The sequence below is a fragment of the Nipponia nippon genome, unplaced genomic scaffold (assembly GCF_047370975.1).
Source record: "Nipponia nippon isolate SJK-2023a ecotype South Korea unplaced genomic scaffold, ASM4737097v1 scaffold_10, whole genome shotgun sequence".
Taxonomy (NCBI): Eukaryota; Metazoa; Chordata; class Aves; order Pelecaniformes; family Threskiornithidae; genus Nipponia; species Nipponia nippon.
The window spans coordinates 3,565,726-3,588,116 of record NW_028262291.1 but is presented as its reverse complement, the minus strand read 5'-3'; the positions used below and the strand labels follow the sequence as shown (position 1 = coordinate 3,588,116).

The window sequence follows — 22,391 nt, the reverse complement described above, 5'->3', positions numbered from 1 at the left end:
TTCAGAACTTGGTCATGTTTATGAGTGACTTTGTTGACTGGATTATCCCAGACATTCCCAAGGACATTAGTCAGCAGATTCATAAAGAGAAAGTTCTCATGGTGGAGGTCTTCATGAGAGAAGAGCAAGGAAAGCTGCAAATGCTAGAAACCTGGAAAGACAAGGACAAGAGAAAAGGTGAAAACTGTAACAATCACAGCCCCAGACTCTCCAGGAGCCGCAGTGGGAGCTTGTCCTCCTGCCATTCGTATCCTCTTGATGTATAGAAGAGGAGGGAGTTGAGTATGTCGGGGCATTCCACTGATACACAAGCCATCGGGTAAAGGGCAGGACTCGATTAACGGACAACCTGGTGCATGTTGAAGGATGTGCTGCCATTTTGCTCCCATCTTTGTGAGAAATGCTCTTCTTACAAACATGGAGGACCACGTTCTATTTCTGATAACGTTGTTTTTTCTTTTGCACAAGCAGTAATGCAGGGAATTTTTATATTTCATCGATAGATAACACTATTGACGTTGGTGTGCATTAATAAATGCAGGTACTTAGTACGTCTTGATAGAGATATTCTCTGAGAATTTGACCATAGCCTATTAATTAACTAACTAAATAAAGGTAAATTTTAAGTAATAATAATACTACTAATTTAAAATATTTTTGGAACCCCAGGCTTGAATGTCCGTGGGGTAGCTAGATAACCTATATGCAAAATCAGCTTTAGAGTGTGCCCTGGTATTCCTTTTGGCAGGAGAGAAACCACGTAAAGCCTACGAGACTGACTTGCTTTCCAAGACAGGGTTTAGCTCTGCTGGCAAACCTCCGTGTTTGAACCTGCAGGTCTGAAATAAGCAGAGCTCCCGCTGAGCTTGAGAGTCAAATGGGTGCGTGGGGCACTTGTGGCAATCTGCTGTGTACCCGAGACCTTGACCGGGGCACTGCTCTCTTCAGAAACATCAGAAAAGTGAATCTGGAAAAGTTCTTTTTTACGAATGAACGACTGATGTGGATGAAGCTACCTCAGTGCCCCAGGCTGCATCAGCTGTGTTTGAGCAGTCCCAGCGGCTCCTCGCTCATGGCCAGGCAGCAGCAGCACAATTTCGGAGATCCTCCCAGCAGGCCGATGATCACAGAGCATTTCGTTAAATGCCCTGAATTAACGAGCACACGTAGAGCTCCAGTGACTCACACTGCCCTGCCTAGTACTCGGTCACTATCGTTGCTGAGGAAATTCCCTTTTCCCCATTGTTTTAGCACATCCCTTCCTTAGCCAGGTTTTTCTCTGTAGCCCTCTATCCTCTGCAGGAGAAGGGAGTCTGCACCCGTTTTTCACAGCCAGTTGCTCCCGCAGACTTTCTGCTGTTGAATGGCATTTCCCAGAGGCTGTGCCGGAGGAGTAAATCCAAAACATGTCCCACTTACTGTCTTCAGTGGAAGTTTTGCCTGCACCGGGGCTACAGGACCAGACATTGTTAGTTACAGGACTTTGCTTTTGTCTTAAAATACTCTATCTTTTGTACAAGGAGCTTCCTAAAAGTGCAAGTCTAAAATCCCTCCTTATGAAGCCTAGCTAAATCCCATCAGTATGACTCCTTTTAAGCATAGTACATTTTAGTTTTGCTTTGTCAAACAATAAGCTGCACTTCCAAATAATATTGGTGCAATTAACCTCATTTCTTTTATTGCTTTGTCTTGTCCATAGCACTTGCATTACAAATATAAAACTGAAAAATAAAATAAAAACAAAAGATTTCTTTAAAGTCTAACTACTGTATGGTTTGTTACAAAACCAAACGTCAAAAGACTGTTTTCAAGAGAAGTTAGTTATTTCTTTTTTCCTTTTCTTTTTTCTTTGCCAAACTAATTTAAAGATTAATGCTAGAACTTAAAAAAAATGCCATATTTTGCTTTTGATGTATTTATTTGTTTTAAAGTATGTGATAAACTCGATATTTTTCTGTAGTCTGTCCAAAGAAGGTACCAGAAAAGAAACTATGTGGAAGAAAGAAAATTGTATTAACCAAATATTCTTGAAGCTTATTTAAAATATTGATCCAACCAAAGATTTTTATTAATAAAGGGCTTATATTTTGTTAACTCTTGTTTCTGTTGTATTTTGACTTGCAGGAATGTCACTATTTTTAAAATTTGCAACTTATGATAGCTTACTACTGTAGGCCAAATCCTGCCTGATTTATTCACACGATAAGCATAACGCCTGGTAGTAAGCGTTTACCAGCTCAGGCCCACTGACTGCAATAGGACTGTGAGTGGGAATGAATCAAGCAGAATTCCGTCGTACATCTTGGTGAAAAAGTGCTCTTCCTCTCATTCCTTGGTAGCCCAAAAGATCCAGAAGCAAGCCAAACATGAACTACCTATTCTGAAGAGAAATCTTAGGGAACTTCCTCAAAGGGAATTTCATCTGTAAATACTTATCCGAAAGTATTCCCAACTTAATACTGACATTCCTGTAAATGGTAGAGCTATATCCGAAACACATACTTATCAGAATTTTTCATTATTTGCTGAAATCATGAAATAGTAACAGTTGCTTTTACTTTCTTCTTTTGTACAGTAAATTGTTTGAAATGGAATTTTGTATATAAAAAAATGTATTACTACTTAGATAACTATAGAACTCTTTCATGGAATCATTTTTTAAGAAAAGCAAATATATACTAAATCTGTTTTAGTTTGTTTTTTTTTTTTTTCTTTGAACACTTATTTGAAATAAACTTAAATATGCAAGAGTTTCTCCTGTGGGACAGGTTCTGTTCCCAGTCCTCCTCCTGCTCCGAGTGTGCCGCTATGAGTACTGTTAGATTTGAGAAATACAGTCATTTGCCTAAAACTGGGTCTGCGGTGCCCCTTCCAGTGCTCCTTGTGTACTCCGCAGGGGCCAGAACTGATTTGTTTGCAGGTACTGACTCCTTCATTTATAGACATCTTCCTAACAATGTAGATCTTGTGTTGTAGCCGCTTCAGATACCCTCTTGGAGATTAAATGGATCCCACCTAAGATGCATCTGTCTCCACAGACAAAGGGGGATTTGGCTTCTAGCACAGACGTAGACGGCTGCACCATAGACACTGAATATTAAGTGATGGATCTTAGCCTGGGAGCTTTAATTTTCTTCTAATTTCAGTCTTAGGCATTTAGCAGAACGTAACGTTTAAGAGCTTTCACTAAGACATCTGAAATGGGCTCGTAACGAGAAAGAATGCTGTCTGCTTTGTTCATTTAAACTGAAAAATGTATTCATTATAAGAAAAAAATGAAATGGTAAAGCTAAAGGAATGAAAATCAGGGATTCCTTCAGCTGTGTCTTGCAGAATTCAGTTCTGAGGGGAAGCAGCCGAGTAGCAGAACGGCCACAGTGTGTCTGTCATGCTTTTATTGCCTTGGGGGACCTGTGCAAGCAAAGCTGGGCTCAGAACCTGACGTGCCAGTCCCAATTTTTTCTCCTTCTCCCATTTAACTGTTCTGTGAGAAGGCAAAGCATGAGGTTTCGTATCAATTCTCCCTTTCTAGCCAGCAAACGTTAATGCTCTAACTAATGAAATTTAGTTAGAAGGTGGGAATTCTGTTCCAGGATAATGGACGTGAAAACCAGAAGCAGGTAAATCACTGCCTAGGTGGTAACTGGTTTGCTTTTGTCAGTTCTTAAAAACAAACTAGTAGATACGAGCTCATTAGATATAATGCCTTCCAGAAAGAGATTTGCACTGCACTTGTGGTACTTTTCATGAAAGGTTTTTTTCATATTTGTGATGCAAGTAGAAACAAATTCTGGTTTTGCCAATAGCAAATCTGAGACAGGGTTATGCTAATAAGGATTCACTGGAAGAGGGGGGAAAAAAGAAAGTTAATACAGAGAAGCAGGGATCTGGAAGTGGCCAAGAAATAACTGAAAATACCTCGATGTGACTCACAGCTACCATATGGGTCAGGTTTGACGAAAGAGAGCAATATCAGTATTCGTGCAAATACAGCTGAATTCTGTATTGATTTGACAGTATCTCCACGATGTGCATTCAGCCTGTTCTTGGCATGCCTCTGCCACAAAATTGTAAGTACAAAACCCCATTTCCCAGCCCCGCTTTGATCAAGAGAAAAAAAAAACAAAAGCCAAACCCCACTGTATCAGTGTATTAAACAGGAAAATCATTATACCGGTTTACTTAGCCCAAGAGCAAATACAGACAATAGGAGGAAAGATCACAGCTGGAAGTGGCTGTGTAGACCATTTTTGAACCATTGCTAAAACACGCCGTTTGCTTTTTGCTACCCCAAGTCCGTGGCAAAGACACACCTTCAGCTGGCGCGTCCGAGGAGGAAACCGTACCCACCCGGTGGTGGAGACAGTACGAGTCTGAATCTTCTGGATTTCCATGTCACCGTGTTTCTAAGATACTGTCTTACAAATATTTTGCCGTCTTAAATAGCTTAAGGGTGAATAAGCCTCAAGTCAAGGCACAGACACATTTCTATTTTTAGACTCTCAGTGCTCTCTGGTCCTGAGCTGTTAATGATCTTTTTGGCTGTTGAGATTTCCAATAAGCAATAATAAAACAATTTACTTTTCATCTTGTTACCTCAGGAGTCTGAACTCTCCTGAAGTTTCATAGATCACTTGAGTCCATTTCTATTTTCCTATGAAGTTTTCAGAGTAAACAACTCTTTTTTTTTTTTTTTTTCCTTTTGCCCCTGAAGAAATCATGCCTTAAAATTTATATGGATTCCATTCAAACTCTGGTTCAATTCTTTTCACATTTGAGTACTATTTATTCCATGACCAAACACAATATGCCATTTTTATTACAGCAGAGAAAAACCAAAGTTCTTTTTTTAATCTCTTTCTTTTTTTAGCCCAACAGGCCTTTCTGAAGAAGAAACGAACTATTAATGTGGCTTCGTTTTAATTTTAAGCTCTTTCCTTAATTTTTAATACCACGCATGCCACCTGATTCGAGGCCATCTGAAGCCAAAGAAAATACTTCCTTTGACTCCCTTTGACTCCAGCACACTTTGCATGAAACTAAGCATTGCTTATCGAATGACTGGTTCCACTTATAATAAAAACTCGTGACGCTTACTTTATGGTACTTTTAGGACCCAGAGCGTCAGCTAAAGCCAAAAGATATCGATGCAGAAGAGTTGTGCAAGCAGTAGGGTTCTGCATGCTGTTGTGTTATGTTTCCACAAGGTAAAGGGCTCAGAAAATCAAAGGCATGACAGAGTCATGTGAACTTAGTTACACAAGTTTGAAGGTTCTGAGGTCATAGCTTTCATCTTGCTTTAGTACCACCCGCGTAAGAAAATTCATGCCGAAATGGGAAATGCATCCATCACAATGCTCATGAGAAAAAGAATCAAAACACAAAATACTTAGCAGAGTGCTTGTGCTGAACAAACTTAAAAGCATAACAAAGTCTGTTTTTCAGAGCAAGAGTTAAATGCAGGTAGTTAAGCAATCGTTCTTAGAGCAGAAGACAAGGTTATTCCCTATTTTTATTTCTAAAGGAAAAAAGAGTGGCCATCTTCTCTAGCTGAAAGATAAGAGATGGAGCCTAGGGAAAAGGTGCAAATAGGGAAGGGAAGAAGAAAAGGCTTTTGATGTTCTCAAATCCAAGTTAGCTGGCAGATCAGCCACAGAAGTTGTTTTTCTGGAAAGAGAATCGCTTCTTAAGGCGAGGCCATCTTGTAAGTAGGTTATCAGGTAGCGTTTGCCAATGTTTTTGTAGCTATGTGCTATCTCATCCTGCCAAGCGGTGCAATACTGTTGATCTCGTGTTCAGATGAAAGCTGGAAGGCTTCGGGCCTTTGGAAGGAAATGTATGAAAACGGTGTAAGAAATGGAAGACCCCTCCGGCATCCGTGAGGCCTTGGTGACTATGTCCTCCCCACTGATGTACTGAACTGCAAATAATACCATGATCCTCGGCAACCGAAAATAAACAGTTTTTCTAGGAACACGCTTATTTTTAATGTTGATCAGAACGATTTATAACCTCTCACATAGCTTCCAACATTGAAGTTGGGCCCTGGTTGGTACAAGCCCTTTGGTTCTGTAGTAGGTAAGTCTCTCGTGCTGCAAAGGCGACGTGCAGGTAAGCGGCTGATCTGCCTGCGCTGCCTGCCTTGAACCGACGGCAGCGTTGTGGCATCGTGGCACGGCACTCACAAGCATGGAATTCCCATCTGTCCTGGTAGGAGCATGTAATTAACTGAGCAGCTCACATTGCTTAATGTATTAATCTTCAAAATACATCTGTAGGTAAAGAAGGTAGGTAATTACACGTAATTAACCATCCAGTGGGAATGTAATAAATGTTAGCAGGCTAGACTACTCCAGGTTTGCTGCACGACCTCTCGAGTCTGCAAGAGATGGTGTGCGTAACGAAACGGCTCTGCAATCGGGTGGATTCTGGGCCACTCCTGGAGTTGTTGAGGTATTTTACTCTACTCAGGCACTGTTGGGAGTGGGAGGGAGTTGGGAGCAGGGAAGGAACAGGGAAAGTCCTGAGAGTAAATTAATGTAAAATTAAATTTCAGCTACATCTTCTTCCTGGCTTCAAAGAGTGAAAGTAAAACCAGGTGTCAGTTCTGAAATTCTACTAAACCTCTTCACTTTTCTCTTTTTGAATTTTACTTCCGAAACCAAATTTCTCCGCATCTTTATGATGCTTGTCGTTTAACTCTGACCAAAGAGAGCTGCAGAGCTAAGCTGGTAATCATCTCTGGGTCTTCTTGTGGGTAAGAAATGACAGTGAACCGCTTCCAGGTTCAGGTACTTGGCAAAGATGTAATACAGGCTACTTCTGCTTTAAAAAGCCTCACTCCAAAATCGGTGAATAACAGCAAAGCTGTATGTTTATATATATTTGAGAGACAAGAAAGGGTGAGCTTGGGTCTGATCTTGTGTTGCAAGTCATTTAATTTCAGTTGTATCTCTGAGTAAGAGCTTCTCAAGGAAAAAGAAAAGGCAGTACATGAATTTTTTTGAGGGTAGGCAGACAAAGCTGTGGTGTGTGTAACTTCCTTAGTTCTTCTAAAGTGTACAGACTGTAAGGAAAAGATATAAATGCTATATATTGTATTATATTAATCCAGTCTTCTCTCCGTCATTCACAGACTTTTCACCTTCGGGAACAAATGCAACAAGTTTCCATTATCTTTGTGTATGAAAATGAACTCCAAATTGTAGCTTAAGACTAACTTGTATCTGGCTCTGACCACAACGCTGCGGACTAGCTCCAATTAAAGTGTTTCTTTAGAGAGCAGAAAATAATACTCCGTACTCCCCCCCCCAAGAATCAAGGCAGGGGGATGACGAAATCAGATTTGCTTATTATATCTAAAGCCCTGTGAGTAACTAACCTAGTCATATCCTGTGTCACTTAATGGTGGCATAAAACTATTCATGTTTTAAAAGGAAATGAGCGCTCGGGATAATCACCGTACTGCGTTCGAGCAGACAAGGCACTCCCTCTCTAATTGGATTTGAAAAAAAACTTACACCTTCCAACTCCAATGATGGTGAGATAATGACTCAGATGGAAAATACTATACTGGCACATTCCTGAAGGGAAGAACAAAAATGCACTGATCTTTCCTCTAATGGGTAATTCTGCTGCCAGTCACAAATACCTAAGGTAATACTTGTTTTTAGGAAAAGTGTCCCCCCACCTCCTGGTGTCTCATTACCTCCAGTCACTGTAGTGAGCTCGCAACACCTGAGTTTAACTCAGGAATCAAGCAAGCGTGGCCAGGCGCATGCAGATATACTTATTAAAGCGAAATTTTAGTAACTCTGGGAGGCATTTAGAGGCCAAGCTGTTTTCTAGTCTGTGACAAGGCCGTTCTGCGGGCTGGATGCAGAGGCATGGCTGGGAAAAAGGTTACATTTTTCACACCACTTTCGTGACCACGACCAGGTCCAAAGCAGAGTCTGTTAATGCAGAAGAGATTCGAGCTGCAATATCCACAGACCGAAAAAAAAAAATTCCCTGCCGCTACTTTTTCAACTGCAATGCTGTGTAGCAGGCAATTGAGTGCTGCTGTACTCAGTAAGGAAAGGGAAAAAAACCCTTCCTTAGGTGGGAGGATGAAGTCCTGTGGTACAGGTCTATTTGCATGCTTGTAAGAAATACTTCCAAGTGGTGCAAACTAGTGCAAAATTGATCAATTTTCTGCGAAATAATTAATTTTAAGTTATCCTAACCTTTTTTATCGTTGCTCAGAATATTGTGTTTTCCCATGCAAAGAAGGAGACCGAGGAAAAACCCCTCCATTTATTTTCTATCCAAGAAAATAAATCTTAATGTGGTAAGTATTTACCTTTTCATGTTTTTATTGGGCTTGGGAACTGGCAATACAGCAGCTCAGGAAAATAAAGAACAAATTTATATACTCTTCAGAAATGAATTAGTATTAGTTTTCAAGCCTGGCAATCAGAACCACTGGGTTATTTAGCAACTTCCAGTTCGTATCTTAATTTCGTTTGCTTCGTTCTCAACCAGTCACCGAGCCCAGCGCTGCGCGATGGGGCACAGTCCCCAGTACGGCTTTGAGAGTCGATGGGTCGGAGCGAGTGTTGGATTCACAAACGACTTAAGTACAGTGGCTCTTCACCACCCTAAGGGCGGTGGTTTTGCCTTCAGACCCACGCCAGTATCTCTGCGCGGCACTGCGGAAGACAGGCGTGTGGATGTGCTTTGGCATAAGTTAACGTCAGATTTGGCACCTCCGTATCATATTCTGCCGTAGGTTTATCTTCAGGAGGAAACGGCTCAGAATAGCTGCCTCACGTGGCGATTCTAAGGTAATCCTCAGAGAGCGGACACTTCCAACGCTCTGCAGGTCAGCTTAGTCTAGTTCCAGCAGGGCCTGAATAAAATAGAACTAGAAAGGGCCCAAAAAGAGATCTAATGATCATTCACTACTATTTGGGGAGGTTTTTTATTTCCTCCCTGGCTTATTTCACAATGACATTCCTGTGCAGACAACCCTCGTTTTCTGTTTTCTCTGTTCTCCTGTTTTTCCAAGTGCAAAATTGATGTTGCAGAGCTTAAGTAATAAATATGGTTTAGAGGAACGAAATGTGCTGGTTTAACATATACACATAGCTTTATTGACATGTGAAATGTTTGTCTGAATGATTTCATACTCACATGGTATGATGAAAATTCACTACAAAAATAGGTAAAAAGTCAAGTCAGAGGTTTTTAGCTGGAGAAAATAAACAAAAGTCTACAATTTACCCTTCCCCTAAAGTTAAACTAACTCCTTCTGCCAACAATAACACAACAGAACTATATCAACAGAATTATATCAACACTTCTGTTTCAATATTAAGTTCAAGCATCTGTTAACAACTTATTGCTTGTTGTTGTTGTTACTTGGCCAGATCTTTTATCTGTATACAACCTATTCGTGCCAGAGTTCATTTTCTTTTCAATACTTATTTGCTTTTCCCACACTCTGCTTCTCATTTTTTCTCTCTTTCAACCCACAATAATTTGACATTTTTATAGGCCCTTTTGTCATGGACAGTTTTCTCCTAGGATCCTAAGTCTCTTCACAAATAGTTTCTTTACTAGAGCACTTCTTTCTACGCTAGATGTTATAGCAACAGAGGTAATATCTGACAAAAGCAACATGGATGGATCAATTCATTTGCAAAAGAAAATGCAGAAACTGTCATTTCTTTGCTGAAAAACATGCATTTTAGGATTTTGCAAACAATGGATGAGAAGCATTGAATAAGTATATTAAGAAGTTTTATAGAGATCAGTTTATTCACCGTGGGAGTAAAAAAGCAAGCAAGCAAACAAACAAAAAAATCCTGTTACTGCCCAACTTAACCAATAGGGAGGGGGTTGCATTTTTTTAATACTGCTCTTATCTTGAAGACAACAAAGAAAAACTGAGATGCTCTAATTCCCTTCAGAGAGAATGGCAGTTATAAGTAGTATATAATTGACTGGACCTCAAAAGAGAAACAATTTCTCAGCACTCAGACAGGATTAGATATGTCCAGTCCACGCCAAGAAGGTTGTCCACCCTGTGTCTCAGAACCGTCAGGGATGAGAATTTAAAATTCACCCTGGGTTATTTGCTATTGAATTGGCTGATAAGTTAGAAAAGATATCAAAGCTGCTTCATTTAAAACCACTGTGGTGCCTAAATACTCCAGTTTCTATGGACTTAGGCAACTAGAAACTGCATCCCATCGTGTTTCTCATTCCTCGGTCAAAAAGGCAAGAGTACCCCCCTCCGTAGCTGCAGAGCTTTTGAAAGCACCGTGCAGTCCACCTGGAGGGTGTGCATCTGCATATAGGTTTCTCTTATCACGACGGAATGCTTTGAATTTTGACGCCACCTCCGCTGTATGGATATTCCCCTTTTTGCTTCCACTTGCTAAAAAAAGAAACAAATACCCCTTTGGCAATTCTACCTCCCCCTTGACAATCAGCCCAGCCAACCTAATAAGTGCCACTAAGCAGCTTGTAAAGAAACAGCAGCAGACCAGCGAGCTCTCCTTGACTTGATTCCAGTTTCTGCCTCTGCAGACACCTATTGACTATCTCTTCATCCTGCATATTATTTAAAGCAACTACACCATCAAGTCTGTCAAGGTATAGTCCTGATCCATTGAGTCCTTCACATCTCTGCTCTGTAAAACCAGACAGGAGCTCCCACAGAAGCACGTCCTTTGCACCTTACAAGCCCGGGAGCAGAGCTTTACCCTCATACAACAGGACTGAACTAACAGCAGTGATTTAAGCTTTAAACATACCAAAGGTAAGCAAAGTAGGTATGAAGCAGCAGGTATGTAGCTCAGAACAAAGGCAAAAAAGAAAAATACATGTGTTAACACTGGAAACTCTACTGGTGCATGCAGCCCGCACTGTGGGCCTCAGAAAGGAGAGCGATTTCTTTGAGTATATGCATTACTATCTCTGATTTGAGCATGCCATGTACTGTGCTGAAGTACCTATGTTGCAACCAGCGTCTGAAATAGCTAGATGAAAACTGGTTCTGGTGTGTCAACAGCATGCTGCAAGCACATCCCTTGTTAGAGAAGAGGGGCTGGCTGAAAAGAGAAGGCAAGCTATTAATATTTACAGAAAGCTATTTGTCATATCAAGAGTAAGTTGTTTGACAGTAATACAGTCAGCAAAGGTGGACTCAGCAACTCGTATACTTATTAATGAGCACAAATAGCGAATCGGATTACATCAGAGGGATTGCAGCGCCTGCAGAAACTGTCAGACACTTCCACAACCCCACAGCAGATCGGAGTACGATGCGAGAGCAAAGAGGGGCCAGCCAGAAGTCTAGCTTGCCTCGGCTGGAAAACACAAAGCATCTTCCAAAGTTTCCATGCAAAATCTTCTCAGTCGCCTGTGGGTCAGTACAGCCGCACACATTTTACCAAAACGTTTACTGTTCAGCGCACGTGGCTGAATATACCGCTTTTTAAAGCAGCTGTTTAATAAGTCATGAACCCTCCCAAGCAACCTTTCAGCCGCCCCACGTTCTTTCACGCGACGTGACGGTGCACAGGCCCCGCGAAGGGCAGCCACACGCTTCGCCTTTGCGTGTCCACGGTCTCTAAACGGGTGTTTGTTGCCTGAATGTCCTGACGTAATGTAATCTGAAGGCTCGGCAGAAATCAATTTTTTATTTGCTCTCTTTGCCGTCCTCCTCCAGCCAAGACCATGAAGTCAAAAAGCTCAGTTTGAAACACTCCCAGGCTTCGAGCTCCCTCTGCAGTATTTTGCAAGGAATCGTCTTGCCTCAAGAAACCTCTGAATTATTTGGTTAGGAACTGGATCATTCATAGCACTTAAATTTCTGGGAAACTTCCACTGAAATCTGAGCTGGCCTAATAAATCATTTCTATTAAGTTTTATTCTGATGTGGAGCAGTTATGATCTGTTGACCTTGGCATAATACTTTCTTTGCTAAAGCCCTGTGAACTGCTTTCAAAGAAAATAACTGGAGGAAAGCAAGTTGCTTGGGTATTTTCATCTGTGAATGTGTCAAAGTTAGAGTTAACGGGTCAGATTCAGACATAATAAAAGGGACTACTAAATCACTATGCCAGGCATTAGGAGTGAGTTTAGAAGCATTTAAGCGATGATTTATTTTATTAATTAAATGATGATTTGTATCTTTTAGACTCCCTTAGAATTACATTGATGTACGGAATTGCTTTCACACCTCCTCGTACATCAGTGCTGAATCTGGCTGCTAAGTTCCTATGAACCTATTAAAACCTCAGTTGATGTTGCTTTCAATTGTACGTCAAGGGATAGAGAATAAAAGTATAAATTCTGCTGATTTAGACTTTCTTCACACAGACTTGTCTCTGACTTTGGCCAGCTGCCCTCACCAGGCACAACCTATGCACCATGTGATTTGGTTCCTCTTGTTTTGTAGAGTCATCTTCCTTGGCAAAATTAAAATGAGATTTTATTTAAATGGATTTTATACTTCTTATATCATTACTAGGATTTACATCTGCTTTCTAAATTAATTCACACGCTGCAAATATATTTCTCCTTGGCATGACACTATCCTTTTTATTAATGTTCTCTCCTTCAGTACAAAGTATATTCAGGGCTGCAGAAAGAAAATACACCTCTCAATGCAGGCACATCTCATCGCAGCTCAAATTCTTAGTGCCAGTTCCTCTCACTATTTACTTTACCATGAAACCCTGGCACAGGTTAATTCCCTCCAATTCGCAGCATTTAGGGACTACACAAAAATATCTCTTTTAAACAGGTTTTTATGTTTCATCTGAGAGACTGGGAGTGTTATGCACGTTAGCTGCTGTTTAAGGCTGGCATGATTAGGTGACCTGTCACCTTTCCTGGATGAGGAACATAAGGAAGGGGAAAAAAAAAGAGGCTGATGGAAGTCCCAAATTTGTTGTGAATGTTTGGATTATCTCGTTAAAAATCAAAGAAAATATTGCTAATGCTATAGCAAAGGAAATGATTTTAAGGGAATGCTCACTTGGAGGAGATGAGGTTGTCCAATATTCGTATAACCTGGGAGGATTATATGGGAAACAAATCAGTATGAAATACATGTTTTCTTCTACCCTTGTGCCCACCGCTGTGGATGCACAGATGGGCTTCATGCGTGTAGCCCGTTCCATATACTGGCTTTCTTCATCACGTGTAAGACCAGCTCTGTGTAACAGACTGGGACGGGATGCTGAAAATCTGGCGGTTTTATCTACGGAGGGCTTGCGCCTGTGGGAGTTTTAGAAATGTTTTGGGAGTAGGAGTTGTTCCTCACGTTGGAATGTGAGACCGGAGAAGGAGATGCGGAAAATGGCAACGCTTAAGCTCGTGTATCTGAGATGGCAATCTTTTTATGACAAGGACCATAGGTCTATTTGCGTGTTGCAAGAACAATAAATTAAAGGCTGTACTGGAAACAATTTAGCAACGGGGTAGCTTGGGGAATCACCATGCCAGTGTTCGCAGAAGGAACAAGGAAATCTCTGAACTACCTACACCTGCTCTGAAAAACCATTACGGTTTTTCTGAACTTTGGGGACCTACAAAACAATAGGATGAACTCGAACTTTCCCATTTAAGAAAAGCTGACAACCTTTCACCTTGTATAAAAATTGCCTTTAAAATAGAAGGACTTAACATTTGCCTAATTCTTCCCTTTTAAAGGTCAGGAGTTATTTTATGTCACAATTAATCTTTGTGAGGAAGAAAGCCCAGGCTGCAAGCCCCACGTTTCCAGTGAAAGGTGAGGGGTCTCCAGGGGCGGCCGAGGCCGCACAGGGAGGGCAGAGGCCGCTTTCCCGGGCAGCTGCCAGGGACGGACACCGCGGGAATCGTGTCTCTGTGGGAGCGGGGCTCTGAGGTGCCCTTTCTTGCTCTTTGTCAAGCGAGTCCTTTCATCCTTGTACTGCCCTCCTCTTACCCTTTCGCAAAAAAACCCAGAAAGTAACCCTTGTAGGTATATGTGCTCACAAGAACACAATAATTCTGTATTAAACGGGGAACCTACAGTTCCCCCACCTTAGGGCTCGGCCCTGCTCCTCCTGCATCAGGAGACCGGCCGCGCCGAGCTCAGCTCCCACACGCGTTTTGTATTCGGCATCACAAAACAAGCCCGTTCGCCTCCGAGGGTTTTTTTAAACACTGCGCCGTTCCTAAAACCAGTCTAACGGGCAGCGACGGCGGGAGCCAGCCGTGACAGGGGTGTCTGCCCGGGCGCCATCTTAGGGCGGGAGGGATGGGGGCGGGGGGGAACCCGCCGCCGCCGCCGTCACGTGACTTCCGGGCAGGGCTGCCGCCAGCGTTCCGCCATCGCCGGGGCCGGGCCGGGCCAGGCCAGGTCTGGTCTGGTTTCGTCTCGTCTCGTCTCGTCTCGTCTCCCCGCGTTCTCTGGCCTCCCGAGAAGTCACTCTGTGAAAACAAGAACGCAAATCCGCCCCCGGCGGGCGGGAACGGGGCTCCGCCAGCCTTTCCGCGCGGCCTGTCTCTCGCCCCGGGCCTGGTGGTGGTTGCGGTGTAGGCGGCGGCACCATGGATCCGTTTTTGACTCTGCTGCACTCTTTCTCCTCGAGTTTGTCGGACACAGAGCTTTCTTCCCTGAAGTTTCTCTGCCGGGGGAAAATTGGGAAAAGGAAGCTCGAGTCTGTCCAAAACGGCGGGGAGCTCTTCATCATCCTTTTCGAGCAGCAGCTGATTGCAAGCGACAAGGTGTCGTTTCTTGAAGGCTTGCTTGAGAGCATTAAAAGAGAAGATTTGGTCTCACAGCTAAAGCAGTTCGTAGAGGAACGAGAAGCTAATGCTCCTGATGATCAACTAGATGTGCATGAAAAACGTAGGTGGATTATTTTTCTGATTCCCCTCACCCCCCCAAGCAAGCCCAGTACATCTGTACGCATTCTCTAGCTGTGGGTATGCCCCACAGCAAACACAGCACGGCTGCCCTCAGCTGCCTGCTGTAGCTGAGCCCATTGCTAAGGGTGTTTCTGCTACTAACTGCTGCACCGGACTGTGCTGTACCCTGGAAATATACTGTGAGGGCAGCATATGCTGCAAATGGCTTTCCGGAGTGAAAATTTTTTCCCTTTTTATATCAAATGGTCACTTGGAAATCCTGCTGTGTACTTGGGATTCCGAGTATATCCAGCAGCTTTTCAGACACAGTATGACCTTCAGTATGTCTGATGCGGCAAGAGTGGTAGCATTTTGTTAAAAAAAAAAAAAAAAGAAAATTAAAAAATTGTCTCCTATTTCTTAGTAAAGCCACCATTAACTTGATATATTTCTGCTATTTCAGGTCTGCAGGAGGCAGCTTTTGAAGTCATATGTGAAAACGTCGGGAGAGACTGGAAAATGCTGATGCGAAAACTTGGCATTTCTGAAGTGAAAATGGACAGAATAGTGGCAGCCAATCCATTTAATTTGAGAGAACAGTTGGTTCAGTCACTTCGAGAGTGGCAGAAATGGAAGGGAAAAGATGCAAAGGTGACTGACTTAATAAAAGCTCTTCGGGGCTGTAATTTGAATTTGGTGGCAGACAGAGTTGAACAGAAGCTCTTGCTGCTGAACACTGGAACCAGGTGAAATCAATGTAAAAAACACTTCCGTGTCCCAGGGATACGAATGAAAAAACTAAAAGTGCCTTCTACTCTTCTGAACCAAAATCAATATCATTGGTTCTGTTGCTTATTCTACTAGTAATTTATGTGCCTTAATAGGCTGATATGTGGTTAGATGAAGATGAACATAAAAAACAATTCCTTTGAGGTCATGCTTTGTAGTTTGATGCTTCCCTTAAGAGATTTTAACTTTTAGAAGACCTAAACTCTATTCTGTAGAAATTCCCACACCTTTGTTCTACCACCCACCTTGAAAACAGAATTTGCGTTACTGTGGGTACTTTTCAGATGTATCTTCTCTGAAAATACATTCATGGGACACTTCTGAGGCAACTGTAATTTAAAATTTCATGGCGAGGTTGGATTTTTTTTTTTTATGGCCTCTCATAACAGTAGTCTGAAAGGAGGAAGGAGTAGGCCTCTTAGCTGTGTACTGGGTTTTCTTTTTGAGCAGCGTAAGATAGTATCTGCCATAATTTGTTGAATACATTTGCTCTCCATAAAAGGATACTAAGACAATTGTAACCTCAGGCCCTAAGGCTGCAGTGTAAGAGGGCTAGTAACTATTGTGGTGGCTTTTTCTTGGCAGAAAATGTGCCTGGGTTGAAAATGAACTAGTTGAAATCAAATCTCTATATCAAGTGCCTTCATCATCCTGAAGGAAATGTTCCTCTGAAAGTATCAAAGAAATTGTGTAGGTCTCACAGATGTTTACAGCAGCCTCTTTTTACTGTCATGAATGTTTTAAGATTCTTTAGTAGGAACCCTTTCATAACGTATATCACAGAGTCTGGTCATGTCTGCTGGCAGTTGCAGCTCACCTCATAAGTAAGCTGCAGTTATCTGTGCTCTTGGTAACAGAAGTGTGTACTGTAACAAAAACCTAGAAAACAAATTGGTTTCTTTTTCGTGGAGGGATCTGAAAGCCTACTGAGAGCAAAGACATAGTACTGACTTTCATCTAGTGATACGAGGTGAAGATCAGCTGTCTTTCACCACAGTTTGTTCTCTTCAAAGGCTGCTCCAGATCCAATAGCTCTTCCAAGTCCTTCGCAATTTTTTAGTTCATTCCCGTTCCTTTACATTTTTTGAAAGTGGTTGTAAGCAACTTGCAGAGGAAAGAGTTATGAACGAGACCAGATTCAGTTTTCAGCCTTAATTTGAAACAGACTTCAAAAAATGGCCTTCACGCCTAAGCTAAGACTGGAAAAATTGCACAAGCTTCAAGACGTGCAGGGCTGTAGAAGCCTCTGGGGACTATCCCCTATGCGAGGGGGAAAAGTTCTCTGAAATCATTATTGCTTGATGAGTAGGATTGTTTGTTACTGCAAACATCCTTCTAACTACATAGATACTTGAAGAGGAGAGGCTTCTTTTTTGCTACTGTACCTGCATGACTTGTAGCTCCTTTGAAGTTCTTTTTACATGGTGCCATTACTGTGAAGGCCGGGTGTCAGCATATAATATACCACTACTCTACATAAATGTTGTGATATTGACGATTTCCAAGTTTTTGTTGCAGTTGGTGCTTCTAGTTTAGACGACGACACTTGAATACTCGACTGTAGTTAATGGAAACTGCTGTAATGTGAATTTACCTTTTCATTAAGGTTTTTTCTTAAGTGATTCTCACAAGTATTTTTCTAATTGTAGCATATTAAATATCAGTGATTGTATGCAAGCAGAAGAGCAATGGGTAATACAGACGTTCCCACTTGCCTGCCCTTCAGGTGGGTACAGTTCTCTTAAGTACCTGCTCCAACGCTTGTCAGAATCGATTGTCAATTCCCGACTTCCAGTAGCAGATACAATGCTGCACTTCAGCTAAATGACTAGCTTAAAATGTTCTTGCTTCATAGATAACAGTCTTCATTCTACAGTATTTAAAGAAAATGATTACTTCAGACTTTTTCCCTTTGTGCCTCTAAGCAATCGTTGTGAGCAGAGTGGAGTAGAAGTGAAGTTAGCAAGATGAGTTATGTTTGTGGTGAAACAGCTCTGCAACAGTTCCAAGTTCAATCTGTCCAGTAGCATGTTTTTCATATCCACTTGTAGTAAGTGTTCAGGTTCACAGAAGACACATTTATCTGGAATATGAAAAGAAGTATACTGCCTGCTGCATGTAACCAGGATATTTTAAGAATCAATAGGAATACAACTTGTTAGTTGTCGCCAAATGCTTATCAGCCGCAAGCAATATTCTGCCTCAGAAGATAAAAAACTCTTGCTTCTTTAAGATTTGTACATAGTGGATGTTTTACTGCATATGAAAGCAATGACCTAGACTGCATCAATCTGTGCAGTACCTCAGGGCCAATTAAAAGCTGGTTTTATTACAAATTAAAAAATTGATTATGTGAGAACAAAATCAAATGGAACAAAGGGAACAAAAATTTTTTATTGGGCGGAGGGGTAAGGGAAAAGGGTGCAATTTGTAAGGAAATGTGTTGTCATCCAGTTAGCAATCTTTTCTTTTCAAATTAAGTCTTTTGGACTCAAACATATACCTCTTTTTATAACTTGAATTAAGGTTTTATATTGTATAATTTTGTGCACATTTCATTAAAAAATACTTCCTTAAACCCAAAAGAAATCGAGCTTTTTTTTATGTTATGAGATTGCTGTCTATCTAATTGGGAGAAGGTATATATTAAGGACGCTTTTAAAGCAAGGAGTGGTGCTAAACAGGCATTACTTTACCAATGTCCTTCTTGGAACATTTAAAAAAAAAAAAAAAAAAGCAAAAAGCTTTGTCACTGAATTTCTCAGAAGTGCTAAAAAGGCTATAGCTTTCCTAGCAGGAGTAGCATTTGAATGCTGTCACTCAGGGAAGCGTAAGAAAAAAATATTCTCTGCCAGCCCTCAGGAGCCTAAAATTGAGTCGCAGCGCAGCATATACCTGGGAGACAGGCCACCTGTGAGTAAGTCCCTTACAATTGTTTTCCTTATTTTTCCTCTGCTGGTCATGCTGCGGTGAGGATGTTGTATTTGTTTTTTAATTAAATAAAAACATAGCTTATTCTAAACCTGTTTGGGCTTTTAGGTGGTGTGTTCAGAAGTTAAATTGACGGAGGCTTCGGTGTTCTGTGAGGTATATACTGGCACTGAAGCGTTAGCGCGCGCTTAAAGCTTTGAACGTGTAGGACAAGTAACTGAATTACCCATTTTATCAAATTCTCTATGATACTCTGCAAGAGTATCTGCCTGTGAGGAATTACTAAAACCTTTTCCTTCTGGTCTCTTGAGAGTCTTGTTTCCTTACAGTCTTGAGAAAACAGCACATGAAAACATGTTGAGAGTAAAAAGTGTCATCTCGGGAGAATTCTCGTTTTGGAGGATTGTCTTCCCCTGTCGCTTCACAGTCCCTTTCAGTACTTACTTGCCATTTCCTATGATTTTTGAAGATATCAATTATGTATCGCATATTAAGTTTTTTTTTTTAATTGGATTATTTTCATTACTGAGTTAAAAGCGGTTTTCTAGACTTTTAATTAAAAATTCCTTTTATACGAATTGGTTGTCATGAATGTTTCCAGTGCAATGCTTTGTTTTCCTTTTTCTCCATTCTCTAAACACAGGCAGCTGTATTTCCTCCAGCCTTTGTTTCAGCCCTAAAATAATTGGCTACTTTCTGAAATCTAATTGCTTCATTTAATTGTCTAACGCAAAAAGCTTAGTAACGTGGTGTATCTCCGAGCTCTCTCTGGCACTCAGCATGTTCTTAATTCAGGCTTTTTGGCAGAGTATTTTTCAATTTAACTTTATTTCTAATCGCTGTCTTTGTTTCTTTCACGATTATCAAAAGGTAGTTTGTGTTACTCTTCCCATTCCCTGCATCCATCACCTATGTCCTTAAAATGCATTCCAGCAAATATTTTTCAAAGCTGTTTTCCCTCTTTGATTTATTACTTCTTTTCTCTGCCAGTGTTTTTATTGCACAGATGCACTGGTAGAATTACAGAAACGAGTTCACTGTTTCAACTGTATGCCATAAAAACAGAAATCGTGGGGGTGAGATGTGGGGCAGGGGAAGGAGTTTGCAGTAAAGGTTCAAGAACTTTTGAAGAATCTTATCTTTGTAAAAATTTTCGTAGCTGAGGATTACTTAACATGAAGAGGGTGTGTTTCAGTGGGTTCTGGGAACTGTAAGTTAGAGAAGAGGAAGCACAGCTTTGCTCAGCTGCCACAGAAGTGCAGATCAACGCAGGCTTCTGCGTGGGAACCTGCATGGAATAAACTTACAGGCACTCTTAATTATTAAATGGGCATAAGTTTCGTGCACGGAGCTATTTCTGCTACTGTTTCATTCTTGGTAGCATTACACACTCATTTCTTAAAACAGACTAAAAATAAAACAACGCAAGTTTGTTCCTGTAAAATTTTGTATAATATGTTATTAAAATATGTTAAGTTACTAACACTGGTTGAGTTTAAATTTGGCAATTCCTGTGATTTGATCAGCGTTGGAAGTTGAAAACTTTTTCCAAACGTGTTTTTCCAAATACGCTACGTGCACAGTTCTTGCGTGGCCGGTAACGTAGCTTTCCTTTCTTTCAGCTTGGGGTTTAGTTTGTCAAAGAAAAGGGTAATGCCGTGTTTCTGGCAGGACACAGTACTTAAGACCGCTTTCAAAGTAACCAGCTATTGTAGCCAAGTTAAGGTTTTTGTATGTATTCTCTAAGACTCTGAAGAGATTGGTGTATAAAAAATAACATCTGTAAAAGAGGTTTTGAGGATTACATCTCCAATACGATGTAGTAAGTACCTTTGCTAAGGAAAGCAGCTTAATGTCAACTTTGTATGTCTAACGTTTCAAAAAGTTGTCAAACTGGCATTTTTATTTGCTTCATAGTGTTCAAGCCTTCAGACCAGGCTCTTGTGCAGTGTGAAGTTACACAGAGATAAAATTCACCATTGTCACCAGAGATGTAAAAAACATCCAGCTGGGATTTTCTGTGGCAGGCATGTCATTTACAGGGGAGCCTGGTTTTAGAGAACCTTTACATGAAGCAATAATCTTGCAATTAAAAATGTTCACAATTTTTATAATGTTGTTTTCTTTTCCACTTCTTAATTCCGTCATTCCTATTGACCCCAGCAGGACTATGAACTTCCAAAAATAATTTAATAAATGAGCACTTCTTATTGTAGTCTAACTTTTAAAAGGGTTTTAACAGCTGTTCTGCAAGCGTACACACTACCTGTGGCAAAGATTTGTCCAAAGGGATGTATGAAGACTGCGTTTCTGTACAAAAGGTAAGTGATTTTTGTATGCAAACCTGGTACCAGATTTTAGGTACAGTGAGCACATAAACCATGAGAAAGGTTTGGTATAAAAATTAAGCTACAAAACTTTTCTTGTCATTAATGTCTTGAGGTTTTGAGTATTTACAGGCTTTTCACTTTTGAGTTCTACTCAAAATTAGCTCATCTTTTTCCCATTCTTTTCCAGAATTTGTAATATTTGGTTTTTTTAAAAAAACCCAACATTTTTTTAAGGACGTCTGTTCCACGTCTGTTAAATAAAAGAACTAAATATGTGAACCATCGAGCTAAATGCTTATCTTTTTTTCCCAACCAGTGGTCTCCCTGAGAGGTGCTTCCCGTCGCTTCTAGGCACGTTGCCAAATTTTGAAAAAAAGTTGCAGAGAAAATGGGAATTAAAAGGGTGCAGCACCTGGCAGGTCTGGGCCCATGGTTTCTGGGATCCACATCCTTTTTTTTTTTTTTTTTTTTTTTTTTATGTTATGCTCAATGTGAGCAGAATTTAGTCACAGCTTCCCGGCTGTGAAGTCCCTAATGCAGGAAGCCCTGGATAGCCTGAATTACCCCCAAAGCCATTATTCCCATGGCAACCGCCATGCACGGCAGTACCCGGGGCGTGCGGCTGCAGCACGCTGCCTTCTGGCTACCCCAGCAGCTGAATCATGTTTGGAAGCTGTTACTAATTGTGAGATTTGCTGCAGCCTCCGGTCGGTGACCGTGTCAAAAATGCAAGCTCCGAATGCAGGAATGTAAAATGAAATTTCTTGACTGAATTCTCTGCTTTTGGTTCCACCGCCCCATTGGGACAGGGCGTGCGAGAGAGCGCAGGGCTAGAAATTAAGACATTACTTTCAACGTTTTTCTAACCACCAGTTTAGCACATGGTGCTTCCATTTCTGTATCCAGGTTGAACGGTAAAACCCAAACTTGTGTGCCTAACTGCATGTTTGTGCATGAAGTAGCTAATATATATGCAGATGAATTAAAACTAATTAGAGCTAAAACCAACAAAGTGTACATTTCTAGCTAACGGCTACTTGCAGCTCTGTTATATACCACCTAAATAAGCGATTCACTGTGCACCTGCTCCTACAATTTTCTGTAAAATATATACTACTTTTTACAAAAAAATAGCACTTTGATGCTAAAGAACTTCGTATCTCCATACAGTACATGTGATTCTTTAAATCGAAATGTCAGATTCCACATCTGGTCTGTGAATTTTACAGGATATTAAATGTTATGGTACATCTTAGATGACTGTATTTATAACGCCCTTCAGTCCGTACAGTATTTTTTCCTTTCATTTCCTGGAACTTCATCGTTACCAGCACTCCAGCTCTGACTCACTTCGAACCTTTATTTGCAAGATTGAATGAAACCGAATGAGTAAATAAGGATTTAAACCCCTTAGTTTCACGACATAGATTAACATAATAAAACAGTAACATGAGTAAGTAGCTTAAT

At 41.0% G+C, this 22,391-nt stretch overlaps 2 protein-coding genes across 2 annotated transcripts in view; both read left to right on the top strand.

Moving 5' to 3' along the window:
• The window catches only part of ANO1 (anoctamin 1), an 82,967-nt gene extending 80,281 nt beyond the window's left edge, over positions 1 to 2,686 (top strand). The window contains exon 27 of the mRNA XM_087742779.1: positions 6 to 2,686. Within this exon, the coding sequence (XP_087598905.1) occupies positions 6 to 266 (261 nt within the window). The 3' untranslated portion in view covers positions 267 to 2,686. The remainder of the gene's footprint in view (positions 1 to 5) is intronic.
• Positions 2,687 to 14,321: 11,635 nt separating this feature from the next.
• Positions 14,322 to 16,607, top strand: FADD (Fas associated via death domain). The gene is made up of 2 exons (XM_009461495.2): positions 14,322 to 14,875; positions 15,338 to 16,607. The coding sequence occupies exons 1-2, from the start codon at positions 14,575 to 14,577 to the stop codon at positions 15,622 to 15,624; spliced, it is 588 nt and encodes a 195-aa protein (XP_009459770.1). The 5' UTR covers positions 14,322 to 14,574; the 3' UTR covers positions 15,625 to 16,607.
• Positions 16,608 to 22,391: the final 5,784 nt, after the last annotated feature.

Excerpts from the sequence above, each read along its gene's own strand:
- FADD (XM_009461495.2), top strand. The coding sequence starts at position 14,575 with ATGGATCCGTTTTTGACTCTGCTGCACTCTTTCTCCTCGAGTTTGTCG. Across the intron at positions 14,876-15,337 it reads ACTAGATGTGCATGAAAAAC|GTCTGCAGGAGGCAGCTTTT; the intron begins GTAGGTGGATTA and ends CTGCTATTTCAG.